This window comes from Neophocaena asiaeorientalis, unplaced genomic scaffold (assembly GCF_003031525.2).
Source record: "Neophocaena asiaeorientalis asiaeorientalis breed wild unplaced genomic scaffold, Neophocaena_asiaeorientalis_V1.1 scaffold14, whole genome shotgun sequence".
NCBI lineage: Eukaryota > Metazoa > Chordata > Mammalia > Artiodactyla > Phocoenidae > Neophocaena > Neophocaena asiaeorientalis.
Genome location: NW_020175192.1, coordinates 4,191,104 through 4,207,213, shown reverse-complemented (window position 1 = coordinate 4,207,213; position 16,110 = coordinate 4,191,104). Strand labels below are relative to the sequence as shown.

General features: G+C 34.5%; 1 protein-coding gene across 1 annotated transcript in view; it reads right to left on the bottom strand.

The window, feature by feature from the left end:
- The window catches only part of ADAM2 (ADAM metallopeptidase domain 2), a 91,095-nt gene that overhangs the window by 53,055 nt on the left and 21,930 nt on the right, over window positions 1-16,110 (bottom strand). The window contains exons 7-9 of the mRNA XM_024765165.1: window positions 10,052-10,128; window positions 6,410-6,578; window positions 1,425-1,481 (exon numbers count right to left, since the gene is read on the bottom strand). Coding sequence (XP_024620933.1) covers window positions 1,425-1,481; window positions 6,410-6,578; window positions 10,052-10,128 — 303 coding nt within the window. The remainder of the gene's footprint in view (window positions 1-1,424; window positions 1,482-6,409; window positions 6,579-10,051; window positions 10,129-16,110) is intronic.

The following is a 16,110-nucleotide window of genomic DNA, read 5'->3' as shown; positions in this document are numbered from 1 at the left end:
AGAAAAAAAGCATGGCCCAAACGAAGTAAATAAATTGGCAGAAACCCTTCCTGAGGACATAGAGACATACTAGACAAAGTCTTTAAAACAACTGTCTAAAATATGCTCAAAGAGCTAAAGGAAAACAAAAAGAATGAAGGGAAGTCAGGAAAATGATATATGAATAAAATGAAAATATCAATAAAGATATAGAAATTATAAAAAGAAACCGAACAAATTCTGGCATTGAAAAATGCGATAAGTGAGCTGAAAATTGAGTAGAAGGATTCAACAGTAGATTTAAAGGGGCAGAAGAAAGAAGCAGTAAACTTGAGAACAGGATAACTGAAATTATTGAGTCTGAGAACCAGAAAGAAAAAGGAGGAGGGACTGGTGGGGTACCATTATGCAGAACAATATATGACTTAAGGGAATCCCAGAAGAAGAAGAGAGATTATTTGAAGATATAATGGCCAAAAGCTTGCCAAATCTGATGAACCACATGAACATACAAATCTTTAAGCCTAAATTCTAAGAAGGATAAAGCCAGAGACCCACACCAAGACAAATTATAATCAAACTGTCAAAACCTAAAGAGAATATTAATATTGAAGGCAGCAAGAGAAAAGTAACTAACCACATAAAAGGGGTGATAATAAGATTACTAGCCGATTTCTTAGCAAACACTTTAGAGGACAGAAGACAAGGGGATTATATATTTAAAGTGCTGAATGCAAGATGAAACAGGCACTTTGGAGGACAGTCTGGCAGTTTCTCACAAAAAAATCAAACAAAAAAACCATACTGTTACCATATGATGCAGCAATCATGCTGCTTGATATTTACCCAAAGGATTTAAAATATGTCAATACAAAAACCTGTGAATGGATGTTAATAGCAGCTTGATTCATCTCAAAATTGGAAGCAACCAAGATGTCCTTTAGTAGATGAATGGATAAATAAACTGTAGTACATACAGACAATGCAATATTACTCAGTACTAAAAGAAATTAGCTCGCAAGCCATGATAAGGCATGTAGTAAAGTTAAATGCATGTTACCAAGGTAAAGAAGCTAATCTGTAACAACTACATACTGTACATTTCAACTATATGATCTTCTGAAAAAGGCAAAATTATGGAGACAATAAAAGATCAAAGGTTATTAGACATTATGGGTATGGGAATGAATAAAAATTACTAAGAAACTACTTTATAGGTAACATGTTTTAATATGTTAATTATATAAAATTAAAAATAAACTAATAGAGATTTGATTTCCAATTTACTACTGATACTAGTAATTTAAATTCATTAAGGCAGAGATAAAGCAAAAATTAAATAAAATCATTTATTGTCCTATGTTAAAAATTTATTCCAACACTTCTTATAACCTCCCATTGCTAATATAAATTAAGATAAGACAAATAAGTGAAAGTATACTTACTAAATTTTTTTCAACTACAACATGCATTTCTATATACTGAGAGAAGTCTGCAGGTGGCTGAAAAAAAGTCACAAACTTTAGATAAAAATTGAAGAATCATTTAATTATTTTAAGTAATATACTACTTCATAAATTCAACATTGAAAATTCAGTTTTCTATATGAAAATAGAAATCATTTTCAGAATATTGCCTTTGTCATGTCTTTCGCACCTGATCAATCACTTAATTTACTCAGAAAATAGCTTTCCTCTACCTTCCATTCTCCATATTCTCACTGGTACTGGGCTACTCATATGATTCTTTTCCCTGAGGAAATTCTTCCCTTGACTTGCCATTATGTGTGTATTTATGTTCATTTAATGATTCCACTATACATTATTATGCTGTATGATTTTATCTACGGCCTTGAAAGAGTAGGGGCACATCTCTGTGTTTAGAGGGGTGGGATTTCATCTGAAGGATAAAGCTAATCCTTGTATAAATCACCGCAGAAAAAAGTGAGCAACAGAGAAACGAAATGGGTTTCTTAAACTGTACCATAGATATCTCAGTATGTGGAATCTGGTTATGATGTCATTTAATTAGACCACAGTGGTTAAATTAGGCACAAATGTGAGGCCCGATGGGCTTATGATCTGTGTGACTTACACTCTGCCAACAAGTAATAATTGTTGTAACTACATTTAATAAAATATTACTTATGTTCATCATTATTTTTACATGAAGTTAACCTAGGAGGAATGCACTAGGGAGAACTTGGAAGAGAGTCTTTGTGGGCACTTTAAGACTGTAGTGCAGTTAACTCAAAATAGTTTGTTACTAAAATAGCATACCACGTATAAGCACTGGACAAATATATAGAAGCAGAAAAGGAGGATCAAATTTCAAAAATTGAGAAAACTTTTATTACGTGTATTTTAATGCCTGAATTTTTTTCTTTTTACACTGGTATTTAATCCTTTGAAAGTTCAAAACTATCACATTTTAGTTAAACCATTTTCCTTAACATAAAGAGGAGCAATAGAGAAAAATAAATCTAGGATTTAAAGGAAAAAAAGTCAATAAGGTCAGTAAGACAAATTTAGGGGTGAATGATCATTCATTTTTTCCCCTCCATTTAAAAATTCTCTTTGGGCTTCCCTGGTGGCGCAGTGGTTGCGAGTCCGCCTGCCGATGCAGGGGATATGGGTTCGTGCCCCGGTCCGGGAAGATCCCACATGCCGCGGAGCGGCTGGGCCCGTGAGCCATGGCCGCTGCCCCTGCGCGTCTGGAGCCTGTGCTCCGCAACGGGAGAGGCCACAGCAGTGAGAGGCCCGCGTACTGCAAAAAAAAAAAAAAAAAAAAAAAATTCTCTTTTAAAACCTTGGAGACTTGAGGGTTTTTTTTTTTTAAACGCAAATGAAATCCCCTTATGGTCTAATTGGTTTATTTTCATTTCCATCCAAAAGGAAGCACTGAATGCTTCATGATAGTTTTGCTTATAGGATTCCAAAGTTTCATTGAAGTGCCTAAACAAGGAAATGAACTTTACTGGAGGAGAAAAATAAACATTTATATTAATTGAAACTAACAAAATATGAATGGTTTGAGAGTTTCAAAGCTATTTCTTTGTTTCAAGCAACATAAGTGTTAGTTGACTTATATTTCCTGAAGTAATCCTTGTTTATTTTCATCTTTGAGATAGGGATTGATGATATTTAGTTGATTATAATTTATTCATTTATTTACTGGACAATAAGCTTTCATGGGGAAAAGATATAGTCCGTTTTAGCAAAATAATTAAAAATTTAAGACAAAGATGCATAAAAGAATGCCAAGAAATCTGTATATTGGGAAGGTGGGCAGGTGTTAAGATTTCAGAAGACCTGAAAAGCTATTTTATTCAGTAAATGAAAGTAGCCAATAAAGAAAACCAATTTCTTGGAAATGTGCTATATAAAGTTGACATCAATTGCATGAAAGTTTGCTTTGGTCAAATAAACACTAAAGAATTGGAGCTAGGGAAGAAGACTGGAGAACACTACTAAATGATCCAATTGCAGTGTAGTTGGATTAAAAAATTAAAGTTAAAAGATACCAAAGCCCACTGGTAAGAATATTCAGGAAGTGAGAGGGACATGAAGATGATGATAGATGATAGATGATATAGATAGATAAATAGATAAGTAGGTAGATAGTTAATGTGTGTGTTTGTGTATTTTGTTTAACTTGGGCAGTCATTATGTCCAATGTAAGATCAATAACTCAGAAAAAAATTGGAATAAGAGTGGGAGATCTGTAAATCACAGTAGATAAAGCCGTGAAAAAATATACAAGACAATATACAACACAAACAAAAACCTGAGACATAACACAAGAAATATCATTATCTAGAACATGAGTGTATAAGGAAAAGTCAGAGAAAGTGAGATAGAAAGTGAAGCAGGAGAATTTTATCAGAGAGTAAAGTGAGTTGAAAGTTTCAGAAAGTTTTTATATTATTTCACCATTAACATTATACTTAATAGTGGTGGACTTTGTTCTTAAAATCAGTCCAAGACAAGGATATTCTTCTCACCTATTCAACACCATGCTAACGAGGGCATGTAGGCAATAAAAGAGAAGTTAAAAGCATCATAATTGAAAAGGAAGAACATAATCTTTATTTAAGATGACATCATCTTGTACATAGAAAACTACAAAGAGTACAATAAAAAACTCATACCCAATTTAAACAAGTTTGCAGAATATGAAATCAGTATACAAAAGTCAATAATTTCCAAACATGAATAATGAGAAATCCAAATTTGAAATAAAATTTTAAATGTGAAATAGCATTTAAATGACAACATTTTTTAGAAATAAATTTAACATAAGAAGTTTGGCTGACAACTTGAAGACAACTATACAAAAGATTGTGGTAAAAAATTAAAGAAGACCTAAAAACAAAAAGCTGCTCAATGTTCATGGATAGGACGAGTTAATATTGTTAAGTGGCAATATTTCCAAGATTAATCTACAGAATCAATAGAATCCCAGCTTGATTTTTCAGGGAATTAAAAATAAGTGAATTTTAAAATTTATTTGGAGATTGATAGTATCATGAATAGCCAAAACAATCTTGAAGAAGAACATTACTGAAGGATGTACACTTACTAATTCCAAAACTTATTCCAAAGGTATAGTAGTAAAAAGTGTGGCTCTGGCATAAGAATAGACATAAGATCAATGGAGTATTATTGCAAGTGCAGAAATAATCCCTAACATCTATGGTCAACTGATCTTTGAAAAAAAGGGTCACGAAGATTCAGTGGAACAAACATGAGTCTTTTCAACAAATGGTGTTGGGAAAACTAGATATGCATATGAAAAATGATGAATTTAGAGCCCTCCTTCACGCCATACAAAAATTAAATTAAATTGGATCATATATTGAAGTGTAAGAGATTAAATAATAAAACTTTTGGAGGAAATATGAAATAAAATTTGTAAACCTGGTGTGATGGTTAATTTTTTCTGTGAACTTGCCTGGGCCACAATGCCCAGATTTTTGTTCAAAAATTATTCTGGATGTCTCTGTGAAAATGATTTTGGATAAGATAAACATTTAAATTGGTGGACTTTTAGTGGAGTAGATTACCCTTCATAATATGTGTGGAGCTCATCTGATTAGTTGAAGGCCTTATCAGAACAAAGACTACCTTGTAAGCAAGAAGAAATCCTTCCAGCTGACTGCCTTTGGACTTGAATACAACTCTTCCCTTGTCTCCAGCCTGCTAGTCTACAGTCTACTCTAAATTCTCTCATTCTACCTCTCTTTGTGTGTGTGTGTGTGTTTACATCAAATATATGTGTGTGTATACACACACACACACACACACACACACACATATACATATATTCTGTTGGTTCTGTTTTCTTGGAGAAGTGTCTTTATTGAAAGATACCCTTAGCCACTGTTGGTGCAGAGCTGAGATTGTTGAAAACCAGACCCAGAATCCCATTTTGTGAGTGGATGAACAACACAAATTGAATTTCCACCCTCACAGGGTTCCTACTGGAGGAAATAACATCCTAAAAATTGGAATGAGCATATATGAGAAACTCTGATGAAGCTGGGGTCACTAAATCCCTAAATTCTTTTTTTAAATAAATAAATAAATAAGTATTTATTTATTTATTTATTTTGGCTGTGTTGGGTCTTCGTTGCTGCCCTCGGCGTTTCTCTAGTTGTGGCGAGCGGGGGCTACTCTTTGTTGTTGTGCACGGGCTTCTCATTGTGGTGGCTTCTCCTGTTGCGGAGCACGGGCTCTAGGCATGCAGGTTTCAGTAGCTGTGGCACACGGGCTCAGTAGTTGTGGCTCGTGAGCTCTAGAGCGCAGGCTCAGTAGTTGTGGCACATGGGCTTAGTTGCTCCATGGCATGTGGGATCTTCCCAGACCAGGGATTGAAACCATGTCCCCTGCATTGGCAGGCAGATTCCTAACTACTGTGCCACCAGGGAAGTCCCTAAACTTCTACTAAATTCTGATGAGTCTTCTTTGCCAGTAGAAGCAGTCTCTCCATCCCTGGATAAGGATATAAGGAAAATGTAATGGCCTACCCTGAGGCAGTTGCCTTGAAAGACACTAGTGATTCTTCTCAGCATCCTAGATAAGTGTCTTCATTTTATGTGAATTTTTATGTGAATTTATGTGAATGTCACTTATGTTTATTATATCCAAACTTTGATATAATGGATATGGAGAAAGGAGAGCATCTGCAGACAACGAAGGTCTGGATCACAGGGAAAAATGCCACTAACAGCAGAAAATGCCACCTTGGTGTTCTGGAAAACTGAATGACTAGTTTTAAGACTTACAATATGTTATCAAGTTTCTGGTATCACTCTCTCTCTCTTTCTCTCTCTCATATACATATGTTAATAATTTTTTATCAGAAAAAAATACATTTTTTATATTGCTGCATAGTAATAACTACATAGCTTACTCAGTTGATCACTTACCTCTACACTTTGTATTTTATAGGGCTTTTCTCTTGACTCAATATCCTTCTCAGCATATAAAGAAGCACCTGTATTCCTATGTTTTACTTGATAAATCACATGTTCAAAACCAACTGAAGGCTCCAAGGGCTCAATTCCATAACTTACATTTTCAAATTGTAGTAAGCCCCTAAAAATTCCAAAAACTAAGTGAATAAATAAAATAGTTCATTTTTCACAAAGTCAATAAAATGACATAATCAGGGTTTTTTAATAGTATGCAGGTTATTTTCATTCTTAGCCTTATGTGGTGAAGTAAGAAAAAGTTACCGAGTATCCACAAATTTACTGAGTGGAACAGAGTAGTAATGCTATTGGTATTTACCAAGCTATTAGTACTCTGTGGTCTCCACATACACTAAAAAATCTTAATTCAGGAGAAGAGTGGGAGACAGTACAAAAGTCTCCATGCTGTGCTTTTCCAATGACAATTTCCCACTATAAGCCATGCCTCACGTTATAACTTAGCAAAGATCAAGGAAACTAAAAGCTGGTTCTTTGAGAAGATAAATAAAATTGATAAACCTTTAGCCAGCCTCATGAAGAAAAAAAAGGGAGAGGACTCAAATTAATACAACTAGAAATAAAAAGGAGAAGTTGAAACTGACACCATAGAAATACAAAGGATCATAAGAGACTACTACAAGCAATTATATGCCAATAAAAAGAACAGCCTAGAAGAAATTGACAAATTCTTAGAAAGACACAACCCTCCAAGACTGAACCAGGAGGAAACAGAAAATACAAACAGACCAATCACAAGTACTGAAATTGAAACAGTGATTTAAAAACTTCCAACAAACAAAAGTCCAGGACCAGATGGCTTCACAGGTGAATTCTATCAAACACTTAGAGAAGAGCTAACACATGTCCTTCTCAAACCATTCCAAAAAATTGCAGAGAAAGGAACACTCAGAAGTTCATTCTATGAGGCCACCATCACCCTGATACCAAAACCAGACAAAGGTATCACACACACACACACACACATTACAGGTCAATATCACTGATGAACATAGATGCAAAAATCCTCAACAAAATACTAGCTAACCAAATCCAACACATTAAAAGAATCATATACCATGATCAAGTGGGATTTATCCCAATGATGCAAGGATTCTTCAACATACGTAAACCAATCAGTGTGATACACCATATTAACAAACTGAATAAAAACGATATGATCATCTCAATAGATGCAGAAAAGGCTTTTGACAAAATTAAACACCGATATATGATAAAAACTCTCCAGAAAGTGGGCATAGAGGGAACCTACCTCAACATAATGAAGGCCATATACGACAAACCCACAGCAAACATCATTCTCAACAGCGAAAAACTGAAAGCATTTCCTCTAAGATCAGGAACAAGACAAGGATGTCCACTCTCTCCACTTTCACTCAACATAGTTTTGGAAGTCCTAGCCACGGCAATCAGAGAAGAAAAAGAAATACAAATTGGAAAAGAAGTTAAACTGTCTGCAGAAGACATGATACTATACATAGAAAATCCTAAAGATGCCACCAGAAAATTACTAGGGCTCATCAATTAATTTGGTAAAGTCACAGGATACAAAATTAATGTGCAGAAATCTGTTGCATTCCTATACACTACTAATGAAAGATCAGAAAGAGAAATTAAGGAAACAATCCCATTTACCACCACATCAAAAATAATAAAGTACCTAGCAATTAACCTACTTAAGGAGGCAAAAGACCTGCATTCAGAAAACTATAAGATACTGATGAAAGAAATCAAAGATGACACAAACAGATGGAGAGATATACCATGTCCTTAGATTGGAACAATCAATATTGTGAAAATGACTATACTACCCAAAGCAATCTACAGATTCAATGCAATCCCTATCAAATTACCAATGGCATTTTTCACAGAACTAGAACAAAAAATCTCACAATTTATATGAAAACACAAAAGACCCCAAATAGCCAAATCAATCTTGAGAAAGAAAAATGGACTAGAGGAATCAGGTTCCCTGATTTCAGACAATACTACAAAGCTACAGTAATCAAGACAGTATGGTACTGGCACAATAACACAAATATAGATCAATGGAACAGGCTAGAAAGTCCAGATATAAACCTACACACCTATGGTCACCTAATCTATGACAAAGGAGGCAAGAATATACAATGGAGAAAAGACAGTCTCTTCAATAAGTGGTGCTGGGAACACTGGACCGCTACATGTAAAAGAATGAAATTAGAACACTCCCTAACACCATACACAAAAATAAACTCAAAATGGATTAAAGACCTAAATGTAAGACTGGATACTATAAAACTCTTAGAGGAAAACATAGGCAGAACACTCTCTGACATAAATCGAAGCAAGATCTTTTTTTGATCTACCTCCTAGAGTGATGAAAATAAAAACAAAAATAAGCAAATGAGACCTAATTAAACTCAAAGGCTTTTACACAGCAAAGGAAACCATCAACAAAACAGAATGGGAGAAAATATGTGCAAATGAAACGACCGACAAGGGATTAATCTCCAAAATATACAAACAGCTCATACAGCTCAATATCAAAAAAATGAAACAACCCAATCAAAAAATGGGTGGAAGATCTAAATATACATTCCTCCAAAGAAGACATACAGATGGCCAAGAGACACATGAAAAGATGCTTCACATCACCAATTATTAGAGAAATGCAAATCAAAACTACAATGGGGTATCACTTCACACTGGTCAGAATAGCCATCATCAAAAAATCTATGAGCAATAAATACTGGAGAGGGTGTGGAGAAAAGGGAACCATCCTACACTGTTGGTGTGAATGTAAATTGGTGCTGCCACTATGGAGAACAGTATGGAGGTTCCTTAAAAAACTAAAAATAGGACTACTATATGATCCAGCAATCCTACTCCTGGGTATATATCTGCAGATAAGCATAATTCGAAAAGATACATGTACCCCAAAGTTCACTGCAGCACTTTTTTACAATAGTCAGGACATGGAAGCAAGCTAAATGTCCATCAACAGAGAAATGGATAAAGAAGATGTGGTACATATATACAATGGAACATTACTCAGCCATAAATACAGAATGAAATAATGCCATTTTTAGCAAAATCGATGGACATAAAGATTGTCATACTGAGTGAAGTAAGTCAGACAGAGAAAGATAAATATCATATGATATCACTTATATGTGGAATATTAAAAAAAATGGTACAAATGAACCTATTTACAAAACATAAATAGAGTCACAGATGTAGAAAACAAACTTATGGTTACCAAGGGGGGAAGGTGGGGTGGGATGAATTGGAAGGTTGGGATTGACATATACACACTACTATATATAAAATAGATAACTAATAAGAACCTACCATATAGCACAGGGAACTCTACTCAATACTCTGTAATGACCTATATATGGGAATAGAATCTAAAAAAGAGTGGGTATATGTATATGTATAACTGATTCACTTTGCTGTACAGCAGAAACTAACAGAACATTGTAAATCAACTATACTCCAATAAAATTAATTTAAAAATAAAGCTTCTGATAATAATTTTTCAAATTATTTCTTAAAAATTCCATTTTTTGTAACCATAAAATTATGTATAACAACCTGAGTCCAGTACATGTGCTAACGATCACCATAGAATTTGGATAACCTTCAATATACCCTTGGTAGTAGCATAAGTTCTGAAAAATAAACACATATATTTCTATTAGAATAATTTATGTTAAATGCACTATTCTCAAATACTTAAAACACACACACACACACACACACACACACACACATATATATATGTATGTGTCAAACACTAATTGTTTCCAAAATGGATTTATAACATCATTAGATGAACATTTGGCTCAATTTTCCAAAACTGTCCCTACGTGTCCCAAAGAATAAGTACACTTCCATGATTTTTTCTGTTATAAATGAAACATGACAACCCAATCATTAGGATCAAGGTAAAAATCATCAAAAACTTGTTTCTTCAAACTCTTCTGACTTAATTTTTCAAGGTAGATGTAAAAAGTAAATAAACCCAAAAGATAATTTTTTCTTTTCAAGATTACTTTAGTATAATGGCAGAGTAGCTTGCATTGGATTAGCCTTCTCATCAATGACAAATGTAGACTCCGAAAAATTATTTTTTAAACTCCAACAACAAAGGCAGGCAAGAAAAGGTGAGAGAAGGGAATCAACAATAGAAAGAGGAAAACTGCATTTACTGAGTTTTGTGTTATACTGGTTTTCACCTGAGTGCCTCCCCTTGGCAGGGCAGCACAAAGTAGCAAATGTTCCAACAAAACACACAATCTTACTGACCCTGAGAACTCTTTAGAGAAAAGAATCACAAGCTCTCCAATGTATCATGGAATATCACCAGTATATGATTTAAAATATTAGATATATGAATAAAAGAAAAATGTGGCCCATAGTCAAAAGTAAAACCAGAAAGAAACTGACTTCAAAATAACACCGGATTTTGGAATTAGTAAATAAGTGGATTTAAAACAGATATTAAAAACATGATGAAGAACATCATAAAGGAAATTTTGGGCATAATAAGGGAAGCAATTAGGAAATTCAGCAGAGAAATAAAGTGTTACAAAAATACCAACTCTAAATTCTAGAACAAAGAAATACATTTAAAATGAAATACACTGGATATGTTTTACTGACACTGCAGATGGCAAAAAACAAAAACCCTAGAATACAGATCTATAGAAACCATTGAATCTGAAAGAAACCTGAGAGAAAACAAGCTTTAAAAATGGAATATGGCTGCAGCAACCTGTGGGACAATGTTATCTAAAATATGTTTAATTGGAGGTCCAGAAAAATGGAAAGAGAAAATAGGTATAAAAGTATTTGAAAAAACCATGGCCAAATTTAGTGAGAAACCACATTTATAGATTGAGACAATGAATAAACAAATAGGCAATGGCCAAACCATATATAAAAATAGAACTCTGACCTGCAGGAAACCAACCTCTTTACTGACAATAAATAGCTGACATTGTAGGAAGTCATGCTGCTATCTCCAGTAACAACCCAGGAAGCTAACCAATAACTTACACAGCAATCAGTCCCAATAACAAGGACTTGATTAAAAAGTATCAGCTTCTTCTTCCCTGGTGGTGCAGTGGTTGAGAATCTGCCTGCCAATGCAGGGGACACAGGTTCGAGCCCTGGTCCGGGAAGATCCCACATGCCGTGGAGCAACTAAGCCCATGTGCCACAACTCCTGAGCCTCAGCTCTACAGCCCGCGAGCCACAACTACTGAAGCCCGTGCTCCACAACAAGAGAAGCCACCTCAATGAGAAGCCTGTGCACCGCAACGAAGAGTAACCCCAGCTCGACACAACTAGAGAAAGCCCATGCTCAGCAACAAAGGCCCAACACAGCCAAAAATAAATAAATAAATAAAATAAAATTTAAAATAAATAAATATATAAAAAATAAAATAAAAACTTTCAGCTTCCCTAATTTTTGTCCCTGCTTCCACCTTAGAACCAAGGAGAGAAAAGCCAAATAAATACTCCAATCACATAGTTAACCCATCTACAGCAGCCCCCACCAACAACCTTCAATCAGAGCACACCTGAGGTCTTCCCTTCCTTCCACTATAAAGCTTTCCCACTCTTCTGCCTGCCTTTGAGTATCTGCCAAAATGCAAGTGACAGTGGATGATGTCCTTGCTATGAATAAGTAACCTTTGTTTATTCTCATTTGCTTGGTTTTTATTTATTTCCACAAGACCTAAGGAAGCAATCATATAATAAACTGCTGAAAACCAAAAATGAAGAGAACATCTTGAAATAAACCAGAGAAAAGTAACACATAACATTCATAGGAGTAATGATGTAAATAATGGTACTTCTTTACACACACACACACACATGCACACATATGTAAGGAGGCAGGACACAATGAACAAAAAAAAAATGCTGAGAGAGAAAAAAATCCCTGGCACTTAGAATTATATATTAAGCAAAATTATTCTTCAAAAATAAAGATATGGAGAGTTAACTTTTGGTATGACATCATGAGGAACTCTATAGATCTGATCCCTAGTGAAACTGATGAAAATACGTAAATGACAATTTAAATCCCCCAGAAGTGGACATAAGGACAAATAGTCCTAAGAGAAAATAAATAAATAGCCATACAAGAAAATATGAAAAATTCAGTAAGAAAAATGAGAAACAAAATCAAACTAAAGACATTTCCATATAAATGAAAACTTTGAGAATTTGTTGTTAATTGCCCTGCCTTACAAGTAATACTTAAAGAAATTCTTCAGGTTGAAAGTAAGCGATCTCAGAGAGTGATTCAAATCCACATAAACATCCAAAGAGAGCTCATACAGGTTATTATGTAATTTAAAAACATAATATAAATGCGTATTTCCCCCTTTTTTCTCTTAGCTGATTTAAAAATCAATTGAGTAAAATAATATGAATAGGGCATATGATTGGGGCCAGGAAATATATTTGCCAATAACAGCATATAGGAGGTGAGTGGAAACAAAGAGGTACTGGGTTAAGGAAATGACTGCAGATAGTAAAGTAATTATAACAATGTACTGTTGGGTTTGTAACATTAATAGATGTAATATGTACCACAATAATACCATAAATGTGAGGGAAGTAGAGTTTTATAGGAGCAATGTTTCTACGTATCACTGGAATTAAGGTAATATAAATCTAAATCTGCATCTGGTAAGTTAAAATGTGTAAGGTAAGCCCTAGGGAAATCACTAAAAATATAACTCAAAAATATTGAAAAATCATTAAGGAAATTTAAATTCTTCAGTAGAATATATCCACCTAACAGGGAAAAAAAAACACTAAAATGAGAAAAAAGGAACAAAAACACATGAGACACATACAAAACAAAAAGTAAAAAGCAGATGCAAATACAACTATATCAATGACAGCATTAAATGTGATTGAATTAAACAATCCAATAAAAGGCAGATTGTCAGGCAATGTGAAAAGACTACTATAAACTGTTGAAAGACAACATGCTTTAAGTTCAAAGACACAGACAGACTCAAATTAAAGGAATGAAAAAAGATTACCATGTAAATAGCAACCACGAGCAAACTGGATTGACTATATTTATATCAGACAAGGTAGACTTTGAAAGAAAAAAATGTTACTAGAAATAAAGAGCAGTATTTTATACTAATAAAAGGTTTAATGCATCAGGAAGATATAACACTTGTAAACATAGGTACCAAATATCAGAGCACCACAGTGCATAAAAAAATAGGTAGATACTAAGGGAGAAATAGAGAACTCAATACTTATAGTTGAAGGCTTCTTTTCTTCTTTGCCACTTTCAACAATTGGTGGAACAACTAGGCAGAAGATCAGCAAGGAAATATAAGACTTGAAAAAAAAATCATAAACTAAGTAAACCTAGCAGACATCTGTAAAATGCTCCACCAAAGAACAAGATACACATTCTTCTTAACGTGTACACAAAATATTTTCCAGGATAGACCATATGCTAATCCATTAAAAAACCTCAGTTTAAAAGTATAGAAGTAATAAAAGTATGTTTTCTGATAATAAAGGCATTTTTTTAGAAATAATTAACAGAAAACATTTGGAGAAATTCACAGATGTAGAAATTAAATATCATATCTCTAAATAACCATGGATTAAAGAATAAATCAAATATGAAACCAGAAGATATTTAAGGAGAATGAAAATGAAGACACACCATACTAAAATGTATGGGATGCAGCTAAAGTAGTGCTTTTGATAAATTTATGTATATAAAAGCATGTATTAATAAAGAAGAAAGATCTCAAAGTAATAGCCTATCCAACCACATATAACACAGGAAAAAGAAGAACATATTAAACCTAGATTAAGCAGAAGAAAGGGAATAATAAAGATTAGAGTGAAATTAATAAGAACAGATAATGGAACAAATCAATGAAACCAGAAGCTGGCTCTGCAAAAAGATAAACAAAATTGACAAATCTTTATTTAGCTAGATTGACTATGAAAAGAAAAGAATCAAATTACTAAAATCAGAAATAAAAGTGGGATATTACTACCATCCTTATAGAAGGATTATTAAGGGAATGCTAAGAATAATTGTATGCCAACATTAGATGATGTAGGTAAATGGATTAAATTCCCTGAAAAACAAAAACTACCTTCCCTGTCCATGGTGCTTCGTCTAGCACCAGAACTTGTGGACTCGCAGAATGCCTTATCCACTGCCATGGCTTCTGCACAGTGTTGTGTCTGATACAGAAACTTATTTCTCAGCAAATTAAGGGCAGCAGTTGGTTTATGTACATGTCTTACCATATAGTCTATCATCTGGAAGCAGCTGGCCTAATTGAAAGGTAGACCAGGTTACTGAATACTCATTTACCATAGTAGTTGGGAGACATTACTCTGAAAGGCTGGGGTTATGTTTGAATCAAGACCATTATATGGCATGGTTTTCTGAGAACCACAATACATGGGTCCAGGAAGTAAGGTGTTGAAATGGGAGTGTCTCTTCCCACCATTATACCTAATAACCATTTTGTAGCATCTTGCTTTCTGTCCCAGTTACTTTTAGCTTCTAGCCCCCAGTGGGGAATTTGTTCACCTGGGGACACAATAAAAATTCCACTAATTTGGAAGATGAAACTTCCAACTGGATATTTCGAGCTCCTTTTGCCACTGCACAAACAGGTTAACCCAGTGGCTGGAGTGACTGACTCTGAACACAATAGGGAAATTTGTTGCTTAAAGAAATGCTGTGTCTTGAACCTACCTGAGTATTATAGTAACCAAAATAAAATATGATTAAGGATGCAAACCCTTTGGGAGTGAAGATTTGTGCTATTCTGCCAGGTAAATATCCGTAACAAGCTTAGGTTCTGGTTGAGAGCAATGGAAATGGGGAGCAGGTAGTGGGAAAAAGAAGTCATACATAGCAATCATGACTTATTACAGAAATGAAGACTATAGTAGCTTTAAATACTTTTCTCTTGGCTTGTCATATGCATATGTATCTTTATTTGTATGTGCTAACCATTTTCTTCTTTTTCCCTCTTCCTGTTATTAGTTTACATGCAGGTGGTTGGAGGTTAACTTCACAAGTTAATTTAACCTCATGTTAACATAGTATTCAGTTGGACCGTGACTAAATGTGTGGAGAACTTAATATAGCTAGCAATGGACACAGTGACTCGTGATTGTGTGTCTCATCATTTTGAGGGAAGAATGAGAATTTCTTTACTTGGGAGAAGGTTGGCTGAATCTTGCTAAGTAGAAATGTAGGGTGATTTTGTTGTTTTTACAGAGTTCAAATGTGTATAAAAGAGTGCATACAGAAACTAAGTAGTCAAAGTTGTAGGCTCTGTCAATTATTGATGTATTGCTACTCAGCTTCAAATTAACCTTTTGCCTGCTTTGTGCAAATGAATATGAGCCTCTTTATTTTTTCTTTTGCCAGGTGTCACTGAAGCTTTGCTAGTAACGGGTACTGGAGAGCATGGGAAGAGAGCTTTGCTATTTGCTTCCAGTGTGCTAGCTTGGTAGGCTCCTGCAGAGGGTACAGCTTTTTGCAAAGCCAGGATCCCTCAGTGCTTGGAGATTCTCTAGTACCCAGATCCTTCGGTGCATGGTGGTCTCTAGCACCCATC